Raw genomic sequence first — 16,806 nt, 5'->3', positions numbered from 1 at the left:
ATTAAGTTTACAGCATTTTTGTTGGGTTAAATATCCTTTTTTACATTATTTCTTTCCAAAGGCACTTTTATACATATTTACTAGGCTGATTTTATGATTCATGTATTTGGTAATTAAATAACAATACATTATTTATTTTTATAAACAACAAATTTTTATTTTTTTAAATGTTTACACGTTTACAAACATTTAGAAACTTAAGATGAAGATTTGAATACATTTGAAATGAAAATATCTTGAGCAAAGGGATTCATTAGAATTTAAACATTTATGTTTTATATTAGATATTAGAAGCAAATCCTACTGGATCTAGCATATCACAAAAACCTTAGTAAAGTTACAAAATGTTTTTAAATTTCATTTCATAATTGCTTCAAGGATCTAACAAAGAGAAGAGATAACATTCCTATAATTGCAGTACCAATTGTTCCGACAAGAATTTTCTTTGTTCTTCTTTTTTTTGAATTTCTTGATAAAACCTTAAAAATATAAAAATTAAATAATTATTTGGAGTAAAGACAATAATGTTGACACATATATATATCTATAATAAACTTACTTTTATTTGAGTGTGTAATGCAATATCCATTGAGTTCAAGATATTTGTCATGTTGCTTAATGTAGAAATGGCAATATTTGATGCATATTTATCTTTATAAATCAAACAGTCGCCTACTTTCTTCTTTTTTAAAGCTAATGTATTAGACATCATACTTAAATATATCCGATAAAGATGTTGAGAACTTTCCTCTAGTATATCAATTATTTCCAATATATCTAAATTTGAAGTTGTACTTCTGTAATAAGAAATGAAATGTATATTCAATTTCATAAGAAAATAATAATATTTTTGTATTTTAAAAATCAGTATATTTACATACGTATGTCTAGTTTCCTCATAAATAGGCAAATTTTTAACTTCGTCAATTAATTTAAATCTTAAATTGGCATCGTCGACTCCTAATTTAATCAAGTCTTCATCAGATAATTCCATTAAAGTACGCTGTCCAATATTGTGTTTCCTAAAAATCAATAAGAACAGTTAGACATTGAATATTAAATTAAAGTAACAAAGAAAACTATAATCACCTAAAAATATTAATATATTTTTCTGCGCCTAATCCGATAAGTAATGCACTCATAGTTATGTCAAATCCAGTTGGATCGATGGTGTTGTGTGAGCATGGGTTAGAAAATAGCTCACTTTCAGTATCCATTTTAAATTCAGTATTCGTAGTTTTGGTATTTATTGCTTGTTATTAAATTTTAAATTAAATTCTAAATGTCATATCACATATGTAAATAGAAATTCAAGTTGTAAATTACGATCATCTGTCAAATGTCAATGTCATGTCAAAAATGTCAATATAGTGACTTTTAACGTCGAGAAACCTGGAGTTTTATGCATAAATTTGTGTTAAAATTTATAATTTAACACAATTCAATACATTACCATTCATGTTATGAAAACGAAAAAAACAAACAAAATCTTTTAGGCGTTGAGAATAAAAAAGAGGAATAGCGAATAAAAGTTTAGTCTATTACTTTAACAAGTAATACATTTTTGTTAATACAAAATTCGGTCGATTTCTCGTAACTCTTACTGAATAGAGTCGTCGTATTCATAATTATTACAAGTTACAAGCTATTATTTAACTTGCAATGTAAGTACGTTCGGGGGAAATCTTGCAACTCGATTTAGAAGCAGATATGTTTAGCCGATTGAGCTGAAATTTTGTATACAAGTTCAGTTTGGATGACAATGCATGGTTAACTGTGTGACGTCATTCTAAATCCAACATGACTGCATACCCAAGATGGCGGACCAATAATTATTATTAATAATGCACTCCTACAATATGGGTATCAAATAAAAGGGCTTGATAAGAATACATCGAAAAATAATGTAACGTCACTTAATTCAATATGGCAGACTTCTAAAGCTTGAAAACCAATTTTTAAGCAATATTTAACCAATTGAACTGAATTTTTGTGTAGACATTCAGTTTGGATGACAATGCATGGTTAATTGTGTGACGTCATTTTCAATCTGTTCATGAAAATTTAAGTAGAAAATGTGTCAAATGTGAAATGACGTTATAAGTTAACAGTAAAAGTTTTAATGTAAAAGTTTATTTTTTTCTTTTTAGAGTATTTAAAAAAAAGCTTTTTTTTTAAAATGGTTTTTCACTTTTAATGTATTACTCAATTGGAGGGAAAGTTATTTCTATCCTGTTCGTTTTTACATTGCTCAAAACTAAAGGAATATTTAAATATATTTTTAATTTTTTCATTAAGCACTAATTGTACTAGACCATACTGAAAATAATTAGTTCAAATGTAAAACACATACTTTTGTCTGTGTTACGGTAGAAATGTTATGAAAAGTGATTAACGCGTTTTTATTATAATTAATGCACGTTGTTAACTAGCTCAACATTTATGAAAACCAAAAAATAACTAAGTTACTCCTTTTTTACAAATTTGAGCGCTAGCAATTGTCAATGCATGTTATCATGATGGCAGACACAATTCTAAAGGTATCCTTTGGCATATTATCATCATTATTATTAATATCTGCTTCATTAATACATTTATATTAAAAAGCCAAATTTCATCAAGGAATCTGACGAGGTATTCTATTCGATTTAGAGTTTCCTTATTCTCTTAGATAATGCAATGGAGCATCATATTTGTCAAATAAATTCGGTTTCTGTTGTTAGACAATTCATTTTAGACAAACTTTTATACGATATAAAATTGTATAGTTATACAAAATAAAATGCTAGATTGAGTTGCTTCAAAAGACTAATTTCTCCTTTTTAGAAAAGTTGTTAAAAACTACCATTCAAAACGATGAAGGCTATTGATAACTATATTTGTGATCCTGTATTACCTTATTGCGACTCTATGGTTATTGTAATAGTAAACAAATAAATGTACACTCCTATGCAACCTACCTATGTACCTACTTAAAATCACTTGATTGTACTTTCATCCAATAATGAGTGTACCCTATTTAAAAACACCGCATAGCATTTAATATGCTGAACTGTTTGCAAATGGAAATCGGTCGGACATAATATAAAACTTTTAACTAAATAAATAGTTTCAAAATTAACTTACTTATTCTTATGCACACAGCAAACGGTTAAAACGATATCAACCATACTAGACATAGCTGACTATACATTTGCTAGATATTATTTATTAGACTTGCATGGTAAGATGACAGTGTAAGACTGATTTTTTTTTTTTTATATAATTATTACCACTTAGGTTTTAAGCTGTTGTGGTTAAAAAGTAGTCATTATTCAAGCACGAGTTAGATTTAAATAATCATAGCTTTCATTTCAGGCTTTTTTTATTGAGCTTCGGTTGCTTTTTTTATTAAGCTACCATCGAAAATTCAAGTAGAAAGTGAATCATTCATCAAAACATGTATTTTATAAATCGCAATCAATTATTTTTAGACGTGTGCCCGATTATAATTTCTTAGAGAATTTCCCATAACTACAAGTATATTTAATTATTTAAATTCCTTCCTTCTTCATGATGAATTTATAACAAAGTCGATACAACAGAAATAAATACAAGCCTAAACAACAATTTACTTTCTTATAGTTCCACGAACTACGAACTACGACTTCTTCATTATTTGAGAGGATGCGTTTTCAAATATTCTATTTTGATATTTACAAAACGGTCTTGTAACCTAACAGACACCTATATATAAAATCTGGTATAAAATGTTATGCTAACATGCTCACCGGTGTTGACTACATTTTTCTAAAGGAATGCTTCAACCCCAGATTTTGTAGCAACTAATTATGTTAATTTTAGTTTTGTATATATACATACATAAATACATATAGTATAATTATCGTCTATATGTACATATAACGCATTGAGATTAACTTCTATGTTGCATTTAAAGCTTGTAACACTAATTGCATACTTTTATTATTCCAGGAGTAAATATGTACATATTTTATATTAAAAAGTTAAGCGAATCAAATTATATTTTAAAGAACATGTGTAAAAAAAACCATTTCGACGTGATACGTGAATTTATAAAGAGGCCTTCCCGACGAGATTTTGAGGTCGTTCACCAAAGCTATGATGTAATAATCAAAAGCTACCCATAGCTACTTTAAATAAATATAATACTGGTTTTAATCGGCAGCTCTCTTACCTTTTTTCCGCGATAAAAAGCAGGAGTCAGTCACCGGCCCATAAATGATCTCGTCTATTTTAATCAACGTGTAGCTGTGTGAAAGAAGGACCACCTAACAAATCTTCAAACACACTTTTTCATTTATTATATTAGTAGGTATTAATCCCTTGTGCTTGTATATATACTGACTCACTCAACCTTCATACTGGAACACGGCAATACTAATTATTGCTGTTTGGCCGTAAAATATGTGATGTATGAGTTGATATATGAGATGAATAAGTAATGAATAATCCTCCCTAGACGGGCATACACAATGCCCTATCACCAAGCGGTAATGAAATTATTCCGAATCATGAATTGATCAGTTCGTTGAAATTATTACTGCTGTATTTTTTTTTCCTCCAGTACTTCTTTGAAATCGCGTTTTTTTTTTAGTTCTCTTTGTATTATTTTATATCTTTTATCGGCGCGGTGTTTTTAAATAAATACATGTTATTTATTAATAGAATTAGGCCGCCAACGATGGTGTGAATAAGTTGTTCGAAGGTGTCTCGACTACTAGTCGTGTAGGAGAAACTTATACAATATATTACTATATAGATTTTTATTAGGATATACATTAAAATAAACAGGTACAATAAAAAACATTATTGAAAGAACTTTTTTTATTTATCTCTTTAAAATAGGGGCGGACATTAAATTGCTACTTAATAATACTTTCTACTTAAGAAAACTATAATTCAAACCTGCCTGTCAATAATTTACTGTAATGCCTTTAACGATATAAAGTCATATTACGTTTTGGTTTGCACACGTACGACATCTCCAAAAGGTAATAGGAACCATTTTTTAACATACCTCTTTAATAAATAATTTAAGTTTTGGTAATCTCTGCTTATCATAAACGCAAGAGTGCACATTTATTTAAGGCCAGGGGAAAGATTATCTACAATTGCTCTCACAGCCTGCCAAGTCTCGCGAGCTGTAGAGACTATTTGTGACCCTGGCAGTAGGAAACCATATGGTCCAAAAGAGTCCCTAAGGTCAACGTGATAAGAGAATTTAATTCCAGCTCTAGCTTTTGCCCAATCGTGGGACATCCCTGAAGCTGGCTGTCGGAGTTGCGCAGCTGTTCCTACCTGGAAAAAGCAAATAACATAGACGAATTCAGTCTTACTATCCATAAAAAAATATTATTGATTATAAAAAATATATGTATATACCTAGGTTCACTATAGATAAGAATAATATGATTTGATGTTTTCGTATATATTATCTTGTCTAATACACTTTAACAAAATGTTCTTTAATATTATTTTATTTAAATAAAACAAAATGTACCTGATATTTGGTTCCATACATATCGGCAAGAGCAGCTGTCGCAAGTTTACCCATCTCCATCAGCATTCCATCATCAGCGAATGTCGCGTGTGCGTGAGAGCTTGGCAGGAGCCAAGCTTGCGAGTATGCGTGCAAAGATATATATACCTGCAAATGAAATTACACATAGAACATCTTTTATATATAAAGTAAAAGTATTCGAAAGTTAGACACGGCCATCTATCTTGCTTTATGTCTATTTTAAAGGCAATTGATGTCATAAAACCTGGAATGACAATATGATTTATATGATAGGTATGACTTTTTCTCACATGCTTGTTAATAAGGAATTTTAATAAATAACAATATCGTGAAGACCTTGTCGAAAGTAAAGTAGAAAATGTTTTGAAAGTAACGATGTGGGCAAATACCGTATTCCGTCACAATTTCCCGAGCAATATGCGGTCTACCTCGGTTTTAAGCGAGCTATAAATCGTCTCGCTGGCGGTCTCAAAAATTATACCAACGTAAGTTTCATACTACTTTTTAAAAATCACTTGAATTACATCAATTTCGTATGAAAAGTTAAGACTATACAACATAACAATAAAAAAATGTTATTTAAGTATATACAATGACGATTGTTTGAAAATATGCTTTACGAGTGAAATTGAATCCTAAGAAAACGGCATTGTACTCGTACGGTCCATTAAGTGGTCAATTATTACGAGTTGTGTTCGCCTGTATACCCAAAGTAAAAGGATATGCACACATTCACTAATAACATTTGAACCTTAGACGGCGTTGATTGACTTTCGTATGAAATACTTTCGACTTTTAATCTTCATATATAATTATTGGTGTTATTGCAATTTGTTTAATTTTTTGTATTCTACAAAAATGTATATAATAAACAAATTTAACATATCTACATTTGAAATGGGAATATATTTAGTCACAAATAAGCTTAACTTTATTTACATTAATGAAAATGAGATAATATATACAAAAAAAAAACCTTTATTTGCCCTCTGCGTTCTGCCAAAAACTCAGAAACAGCCCGTGTCTCTGGCTCGCTGAATGGGTGGGGACCAGCGTAATTTTCCGCGCAAGGGTCACTTGAAGTGTCCTTTTCACCCCAGTGGTAATCCCAATTACGATCCGCATCTACACCAACACATTCTGTACGGCCCCAGTTCCAAGGAAACCTTTACAAAAAATACATGAACTTCACTTTTAAAATATAACTATAATTTTATCTATAGCATATTCCAATGGAAGTAGGAAAAATTGTAAAGAAACCTTAGATTTACGTATTTCAAACGATTTGCTTTTAACTCAGCTATGTTATGCACTACTTAGAGTTTAAGATTAATATATCTTTATTTATTATTAACATAACTACTTATTTCCACTTTAATTTTCCTTCCAAAATTCCGATAACAGTTCAGTCGACGTTCAAAATGCATTTTTTTCGTAAATCCGTAGTGAATATCATAGATTAATCAAGCTCTCGACCAATGATATCGCGTCAATTTGCTGTCAAATGTTGTTTATTTGGCTTTATTCCTATTATAGTTGGAATAGAGTATAGGTATCTATTTACGTGGTTTATAACTTAATATAAGTTACCAAGCAGATTGTTGGACATCGCGCAGCCTAAACTATAATAGATAAAGAAACAGAAATAACACTACTAGTGTTCTTTTTGTGAAGTATTGTTGAACTAGGTAATAATTTTGTCATTTTAAAAGAGCCTACTTTAAAATCAATGTAGCCAACGATTAATTCATTATCAATTTCATACAATGAAATACAAAGTGTCATTCTTTTTCAAGCCAAAACATTATTTACATTATATACCTACTTACTATTTCAGTTTTGAGCTGTCGTGCCAAAAACGTATAATATGTATATTCATAAGCTAAATTCCCGTCACTCGTTTGTCCGCAAACCGCAACAGCTAAATTTTAGTTTTTATTTTACATATAAACCATACAATAAAGTGAACTACAATTTATGCATAAAGATTAAGTAGTATTTCAAAATAAGTATATTTTAAAGAACTATGTACCTTGTTTAGTATAAGACCTTTTTCAGTAAAGACAATAAAACCAGCTAATAGAAAACAATAAAATATTAATCTTTTCTGTTGTTTTAAGTTAAACGTATACTAATTTCTACATATAACTATTGTATGTTATAAATAAAGCAGATAAATCAAGAGCAAAATAGGTACTTGCATGCAGATGAAACCGCAGAACACAGTCTTGAATAACTGTAACGGATTCCAAAATCGCAAACATAAGATAACAAAGGTAACTTTAAAATTTCTCTTAACATAACAGTTATTTTAATCTTTGTTACTCCAACATTCCAACAACAGGAAACCGGCACAGGTGTAGTATCTAAGTTAAACATTGCGATAGATTAAAGACATTCACTAACTTCCTTTAGAGATCTTACAAATTTTTATTAAGAGTATTTACGAAGAAATCGTTTACCCGCTAGACTTTAAGATCATTTATATGCTTAATGAGCGAATGTGCATTACAGTGTCTAAGCACAACGCCATTTTTAACCAGTTTTAGTTTTTATCCGTAACTATATATTTATTTTGATTTCATTTCACTTCCAGCTTCAGCCATAACGTGAAAATAATAAACGATAATAATAAAACGTGACAAATTATAATCTAATAAGCTATGCTGTGTTATTACTTATTAGGATTTATAATATTTATTGTACACATATACAATAGAACACATCGAAGTGCAGGTAGTGCATATATTGCAGGTCAGAAGTATCCAAAGGCCGCCTTACTCCCAAAACGATGAAACACAAAGTGTCATTTTTTTACATTCAGATCATTGACATTAGCTACTTCTTCCTGACACCCGAAACCTTTTTGGTAGAAACTCAACTATAATTATGTAGAAAATATCATATATTACTAAATTTTTTTGTTTACTAACCAACCGACGTAGTAATCATCCGAATGGTCAGGGCTTCGTGAACGTGTTTTTCTCCAAAGTCGATCGTGCGTGTGCGAATGCTCGTAGCCATCAGGATTTATCACCGGCATGATATAAAAATCAGCTACATTGAGTATTTCACGATCAGCACCTTTAGAAGTTGAACGTATATTCAAATTAATAATTATTATTTGACATTATTGATGTCAAACTGCTAAGGGGCCTTCATTGTTGTGTGTAAGTATAATACTTCGTTAATTTATTCATCATTAAACAAACCAATTGAGATTGAATTTTAAATTATTCGGTAATCGTGTTTCATGTATGTGATGTTTTATAAATAAGGTTAAAACAATTTTAAACTTTGACAATTGGTATAAGTAAATTAAAATAATATGTCATTAGTTACTTGTTTAAAAATGTCACAGTAGAGATTTACATGATTATACCTGAACTACTTTCTAAAGATATTTTCTATTCATTTCCTGTACAATGTTAGTGAAGTATAAAATAAATATTGTTTTTGTTAATCATAATAATTTTGATGTACAATACAAACCTAAGCCTTTATCACCCTCTATTAAGTTATGTAACATCCATGTAGCAACTGCGGGTGATATCCATTCCCTAGCATGAGCGCCGCCGTCCAACCAGATGGCTGGTTTCATGTGTGATCGTAACTTCCATTTCTTTTTTTGAGGCCTGTTGTTGACATCTCTCGTTTGCGATTCGTTTTTTGGAATAGATACCTTAAAAATAACGAGGAAATTAATTTGGCAGTTATTACTTTTTATTATTTACTTTAGGAAAACTTATAAGTCAATTTTAATCTTAATCGTCACCTGGGGTCACGGTTATATTCAAAATTATACAGGTCAGACCACCGCAAACGAACGAAAGATTTTGTATTCCTTGTGGCTGCAATTAAACTACCTAACTCACCTTTCAAACTGTCATAGGAGAAAGCATAACTGATGGTAACCGAGTTAAAAATGTTGTTGGATCTTTTTTGGGGCTTTAAGCATCTGAACATTTGTTTTCATTTTGTCCATTTATGTTACTAATATGTTTTTCTTCTATTTTAAACTTATATCAATAAAATATATACCTCAGTAGGTATTTAATAACGTTTACCAATAATTGAATGAAAAGTATTACTAATATTAATTATAACGATACGTTACCTTAACCGCCACTAATGGTAATCCTTCTGAAGAGAGACCCAGCGGTACCAATTCAACAATATCTGAGTAGGAGTGTTGTAGGTATTCGAGATATCTCAATATATCGGCATAGCGGTGATACCGTCTCCACGTCATGGGATGACCGCGTAATTGTTCTAGTTCAATACGTTGTTTCTTCGAAAGCTTTGGGTTTTCATATGAAATCGCTTTCTAAAACGTAAACTTACAATTACTATATAAAAACGAAAAATCTCTTTTAAACTCATCAATCCCAAAAATTACCTGCAAATCCCAAATAACAACGTCGAAATCTATTTTAGATGATTTTAAATGATTTTTTATATCAGTTAGTAAGTCAGGTGGAACGAGCAGATCAGTAGAACCGTTGAGAGACGGAGAAGTCCACCACATTAGACCCGAGCCTTCAGCTTCTTCCTGCAAATCTAACAACGAATGCACTTTCCATTGCAAGTCTGGGTATGTTCTTAGTAATTGGTAGCCTTTGTATGTTTTCTTGAGAGATTTTTTCGCGGATTTTTTTACTGAAATTGTTATAATAGTAATAAGTTTTAAGAATCTAATTTTTGGAATCCATTGTTAACAAAAATATCTATTTGAAATAATTTAATATTAACTTACCCTTTTCATTAACTACATTTGAACTATCGGTATCTTCAGAATCGAGGAATATTTGAAACCAATTGCCCGTCGATGTTGAAGGTGGAAAAGGTGTAGTTGTTGTAGTTGACTTCTCTTCGAACCAACCAGCATTAAACCAAATTGATTTTGATTCTACAAACCAGTTGTAAAGTCTGGAAAATAATCCTGCAAATAAATTACAATAATTAAATTATTGATATATATTTCTAGTTAAATGATATTCAAAAAATTGTACGAACCTTTTAAATAATTATGAGAAAATGTAAACAGAGAACATAGTATATATATAATAGGTTTTGTGATCAAAAATACTCAACATAAAATAAGAAATTCATTGAATGCCACTGGAATTACACAGGTCTATAAAAAGGTGAAACTTTATGTGTCAGTAGGACGCAAAGTAGGTAGCACAAGATTGCTTAAACTAGAGCCGGTGCGGGACTGCGTATTGCGCATGCGTCTACAATTTTCCTTCTTGGACGTTTAGGAGAAAATTTACTTTTAAAACTCTTATGGTACTTTAAAAAAGCAGTCGTTAATATTTGGACAACTAATAAACTTATATACGAAATAATAAAAAATGAACGGTTAATTTCTGGATAGCAACGAGTATTTTAAGAACTAGATGAACATCACCACATCCGTAAAAAATATGAAACATTTTAACAAGAAGTTAGTAAGTAATTATATATGTATTCACTAACGAAGGCGTGCTCTACCAAGTTAAATTATTATCAGCGATTATTAGTACGATGAGTGACGCTCGTATTTAAAACACGTCTTAGTTTGCGTGATACGACTAAGGTTAAATGCAGCAAAAAACATTTTAGATTATATTTGTTAAGTTTATTATTAAAAAACAATTAATTTAATGTCGACAGTCATGCCTTCGTGTGTGAATAGATCTTTACTGTTAATTGAAAATATGTTTGTTTTTCCATTTAATTGGACTCAACAATCTATATGATCAAGATATCTTTAAAGTTGTTTGAAAGTTATGACAACTATAAAATTACGTTGTGAAATTAAAAGCAAGACAAGACGGCCAGTTTGAGGAAAACGTCTGCTAAGGATAGCGAGCTTGTAATACAAGTACCGCTGAGTTTTTCTGCAAGCTAACAGAAGTTTTACTGCTAAACTTCAACTGCTGTTTCCGTGAAGTGAAGAACGATCACGTTTAAAATAAATTATTTGATCAGGTGGACATAGTTTCGAATAAGATACTTTTCAGACTAGAAATGAGTTTGTCGTAATAATTATAAACACAATAATTAATTTTACCACGTGTAATGTTTATGATAATTTTAAGAAAATACAAGGAACTAATTCTAAATAAATTTTATATACCGTTTTAATATACCAGTTCATTCATAATTAAAATATACACACTTGTTAAACAGATAAAACAAACACGTTTTCACTTTTCAGTTACCCGTGACGGTCACGTTACGGCGATGCAAATTTTTGCTTTATGACTATTATACTAAAATGAGACAACAAAACAAAACATTAGGAATAATAATTACAAATAAAATATGTTAAAGTCATAGTCAGACTTTAGTCAAATTGTCCCAGTAAAGAAAACACGTGGATCTATAGCGATGATTGCAGCTTCAATTCCGGCCAAACACTACGAAGGTGTTGCACCCGCAATAGCTTCGTGGTTGTAATTATAAATCATCGCGTGTATAAAAAAACATCGACAAGTAATACAGCATCTTGCAGATTTCTACATTCTACCACATTGGGGAAGTGTGGAGAAATTGGTTCCAAATCTAGGTCCAACAGTAGGGCATTTGCGGTACCTCTGTTACTTTTATAGTTTAAAAGTCAAATACTTCAAAATGTCTAAAAAATACATTTTAAAAGGATGTTCGATCTCTACTTACTGTACTGATCTGTACTTTAAAGACATTGAAAATTTGTTTAAATGAATAAATTCTTATAAATAAGCGCCTGTTGAAATCTGAATTTAAAGACTATTTCTTCATCAGAGTGATATGCTTCTAAAACTGATGATATAGGTATATATTTAAATTTTTAATAATTAATTTAGGTTTTTCGTATATTTTACATTGCAGAACAGATTTACTTCAAAGGACAAAATTTAGCTTATTAAACCTTTTTTACGGTCTTGTATGTTGACAGCCTGTGCTGTCCTATCGGGTATTTTTGGAGTACTTCAGACACCGTGAAATACGTACCATGAAAGTAGGCCTATTATTATATATAAGTAGTATTGCATTCAAGATGGTACCTACGTATAATATATACGTTATGTTAAGCTTAGAGCTTATAAGCAGATTGTATTTTTTTGGTAACTCTTCTGAAATAATTAGATATTCAAGTCCAAATATATATTTCTAATATATAATCTTCGTTCTACAATACCCTAAAATAACTGTGTGATATTTGGGATTGTGAACATTTATTAGGCATATCGAATCCCAACAACAAGTACTCTAAGAATGTAAATAAATACTTTATAACTTTATTCATTAAAAGCACGTGATTGTCTATTTTAGAAAGAACGAAGATATGTTAATGAATAATTATATGGAAAAGGCGGACCGTGATCATATCTACTGCAATATCTTATAGAAATTATCATAAGACACGAAAAGAAATCTACTTTTATGATGTTGCTTATTATGCACATTTATAATACATACACGTGTACTTGTACAACTATACGTATTTTTAATAGTTTTTTTTTTTTAATTTAATGGTCACCTCCGCTTACAGATTTTGGCAATGCAAGACATGAAAACCTTTTTACGCCGCAAAAGCGCCACCAATCTTGTAATCAAAGATGTTGATGTCCCTTGTGCCATTTGAAACTGGAACACAGCAATACAATATTCATCAGTAGGAATAGTTACGATTGTCTTTACTCTTTCCTCGATTTCAATAGTCCCCCCCTATCTAGTCCGTATCAAAGAGTTATGAATGGTTCTACTCAATATAAACTACGTGAGAAATTGATCGTGAGTTCGTTAACCAATATTGTAAAATAACGATTCAAAAAAAGTTTATACTAATTCACTTTTTTTTACTTTAATGCGATTTATATATATATATATATTTTAGTAACAATTTAGCTTAAACTCTGATATGAACTTCAGACTGCTACAGATAATTGTTCTGTTCAGATTTGTTTTAACGTACCCAAACAGTGACTTTTGTCGTTCTTTTTTTATTGCTTATATTTACTAAAGCCTGCTATCATTATTCTTGACAGTTTTATTATATATAACTTATATTATAGTTTTATATTACATCATGAATAAAGAATCTTAAAATCATTTATCAAATAGTAAATATACTAGTTTCTATCGGTATATTGTAACTAACATAATTAATTTTAAAAACATAACCTAAAACATCATAATGCATGAACTTAAAAAATACGCTTTACAATTTCAATTAGCAATTGTTAATATTTCAGAAAGGTAACATAAGACACCGGTTACTAATAAGTATATTAATGTGCCTGAGAATATATTATAACGTATTTTTTGTACTTTACGCTCATCTCATGGTTATTTATTGTAATTAAGCGTTACAGTTCACGTATCCGTTACGAAGGGAATTATATTATCACTAGTGTTCCCATTCTGACTTTACAGATGTTTAATAAAGATTTTTTGATGGTTATCTATATGTTCATTAACAGAAAAAATATTAAAACATTATCGTAATTTGCTCCGCACTAGATGATGCCTGCTCTCATACTCAGAGAGTATCTTAAATCAATCGAGTGTCATTGTAAATATAAGTACATTATCAAAGCATATTTTGATTATTATTGTAGTAGTGAAATGTCACTACATAAATAAAGTTTTAACGATTATATTTTGATAATCCTTTACTAGTTTCTTCTTGTATTTTGTAATATTTATGTATTAATAAAACTAAACAAATACAGCGAAAAATATATGTATAAACGTCAAAAATAGCTGCCCGTTGAACTTCATAACATTGAATTTTATGGATTTAATATCGAAATATCTCGATTATATGAATTTCGCAGATGTATGTTTTCGACTAAAATCATTATTTTTTAACGAATATTTAATTTTGGATAGGTTTCGATCGGGTCTATCGTAGACCTGCACGAAATGATTAATATAGATAGATGACGTGGAAGACAAAATGGAAACATTAAGTAGACGACTTTACTATCCGTAAGCAGAAGGATTTAAATGGGTCCTTAAGATACCCATAAAAGATTCGATGGTCTACTCTGTTGGAACTATTCGGCTATATACATTATATGTAACATTTCACACGATAACGTATAATAACACGAACGGCGATTGCATATTCATTAAAAAAAAAATCGTTTAGTAAAAAAAAAACGCCCTTTTGGTTCCGTAGATAATTTTTCTCAAATCTTAGATTTAGTTTCCAACCTCAATTCATATATATATATAGTACTGTATATTGTGTATCCTTATAATATTGTAAATATTCTCATTTGTCGGAAGAATTCTTTGTCTTGAACCAATTTTAGTAATTATCTCTCATTAGAAAACTAATTTGTTTAGAAGTCACATGGGATTTATTTATTCCCTAAAGATAATATTTAACTTTTAGCCACTATCAACATACTACATAAACATGCAGGTATATCAAAAATAATGCAAATCATAACAATAGAAAAGATACGATACAGACGTGTTGTCTGTGGATATTTTATGAGAAAAAAGATTAGATCACTAGAACACTGCTTGCACCCCATGGCTTGTTGTGCTTAAGACGCCCCGTCTTTTTCACCCTGTTTCGAGGTCCCAGGTTCGTTGGACCTTCTTTCCGAGTATATTTTTTTGTACATGTAAGGCCGGGTTGAATTTAACCCGGCCTTACATGTAAAATTCAATGAATTATCGTGCTTTCGGATAATGGAATTAATGTAAAAGTCCACTAATCTACTACGTAATTACTATTCTTAAGATTTTCCGAAGAAAAACAATATTCTACTAAGTTTTATATTTTTAAAACAGTTAATGTAAAGATTTCTTAAAATATGTAGACAATACTAAAAAAATATATTTCTAGTAAAAAATTATTAAAGATAAATTTTTAAAAGTTTGGTTTAGTAAGAATCCAGATTAAATTGGTTTTTTCCAAGTATCGAAAATTAGGAAAAGGTGAAAAACATGCATATTTAATTGATACAATTTAGGGGTTACTTATAAATAAATCGATAATTGAAGGTCAATTACAATTAACCGTGTTAAAAAATCCTTATTTTAAAACCTACCTACAAACCAACCTGATTTCACTTCATTTTTCGGAGTTTTTTTTAAATGATTATCTTGAATATATGTTGATATCCAACTTGGATTTTTCGGCGGACAGGTCACTTTTGTTGTTTTTAATTTCCGACGAGTACTCGGACGTCGTGTCGTGCTAGTGCGTGGTCGTCTCGTCGTCGACGTGATCCGAGGGCTGTGCGTCCTAGGCGGCCGTCGAGTTGAAGTCGATGTCGATAGCTGAGGCTTTACTGGCTTACTTGTGCTAGACTTCAATGGCGGTATAGATGGCCGAGGATTTACCGGCTTTCTTGGGCTCGGCGTCGATGTCGGTGTCGATGGCCGAGGCTTTACCGGCTTTCTTGTACTAGGCGTCGATGTAGATATCAATGGCCGAGGCTTTACTGGCTTTCTTGTGCTAGGCCTCAAGGTCTGGGTTGCACTATCTATCAAAATTTTATTTACATTTGTAAACGTCTCATAGGGGAGCCGTGACATTGAACTAGATAACGTTTCGACGTGCTGAGGTGGCTTAGTCACTATAAAGTTAGTTTGACTTGAAATATTTATTGTAGTTTTAATAACTTGAATCTTCTCATCACTTTTAGTTTTTTTCTTTGTCACATTAAACTTGGGAACTTTGTTCTTGACTATCACTTTAGTTTGGGGATTGAATGTGACATGTGTTGGAAGAGATTTTTCAAGAGATTCATCATAATCGTCCCAAAGCACAATATCGTAAGACTGCGAATCGGAAGTATCGGTAGATCGTAAAGGCCGGCGGTTCGCGACCGCCGCGCACGCCAGCAGCGCAAGCAGCGCCAGGCGACGCGCCATGTGGTGAGCGTGTTCGCATGGCGAGGTGCGCGCGCACTATACCCACTGACGCGACTTGCTCGAGCCAGAACGACCACCTTCCCTGCCACTATCATTATACGACGATGTCGCTTTCAACGCACCCGCCACCACTAGGTCAGCCCGTTTGTCCGCCCGAGTTTTACATCGAGCTCTCCATCTAACTATTATGTTCAGCGCATCTCGTTAGTAGTTCTTTTCACCCTTAAGCTATACTTACTTGGTTGTAGGCAATTTTACTATGGTCAAGCTTGATGTTTTATTATATGTTGTGAGTTATAAACTTATAAGGCGACTTGATCGCTTAATAGTGATATCAGCAAATAATTAATAATTATTATATCAAACAAGGATAGATCAAAAGTAAATAATAG

The 16,806-nt window shown here is 31.0% G+C and overlaps 2 protein-coding genes across 2 annotated transcripts; both read right to left on the bottom strand.

Annotated features, from left to right (window-relative positions):
* Nucleotides 1-218: 218 nt before the first annotated feature.
* On the bottom strand, nucleotides 219-1,323 carry LOC125064779. The gene is made up of 4 exons (XM_047672003.1): nucleotides 1,090-1,323; nucleotides 882-1,022; nucleotides 560-797; nucleotides 219-479 (listed from the first exon to the last, which is right to left on the bottom strand). The coding sequence occupies exons 1-4, from the start codon at nucleotides 1,215-1,217 to the stop codon at nucleotides 363-365; spliced, it is 624 nt and encodes a 207-aa protein (XP_047527959.1). The 5' UTR covers nucleotides 1,218-1,323; the 3' UTR covers nucleotides 219-362.
* Nucleotides 1,324-4,875: 3,552 nt separating this feature from the next.
* On the bottom strand, nucleotides 4,876-16,414 carry LOC125064820 (carboxypeptidase A4-like). Its single transcript, XM_047672063.1, has 10 exons — nucleotides 15,969-16,414; nucleotides 15,598-15,809; nucleotides 10,299-10,484; nucleotides 9,942-10,201; nucleotides 9,660-9,869; nucleotides 9,035-9,224; nucleotides 8,476-8,626; nucleotides 6,519-6,708; nucleotides 5,522-5,668; nucleotides 4,876-5,319 (listed from the first exon to the last, which is right to left on the bottom strand). The coding sequence occupies exons 1-10, from the start codon at nucleotides 16,412-16,414 to the stop codon at nucleotides 5,101-5,103; spliced, it is 2,211 nt and encodes a 736-aa protein (XP_047528019.1). The 3' UTR covers nucleotides 4,876-5,100.
* Nucleotides 16,415-16,806: the final 392 nt, after the last annotated feature.

This window comes from Vanessa atalanta, chromosome 6 (genome assembly GCF_905147765.1).
Source record: "Vanessa atalanta chromosome 6, ilVanAtal1.2, whole genome shotgun sequence".
Classification (NCBI taxonomy): Eukaryota; Metazoa; Arthropoda; class Insecta; order Lepidoptera; family Nymphalidae; genus Vanessa; species Vanessa atalanta.
Note: the sequence above shows the minus strand (reverse complement) of the source record. Positions and strands in the feature narration are given on the sequence as shown.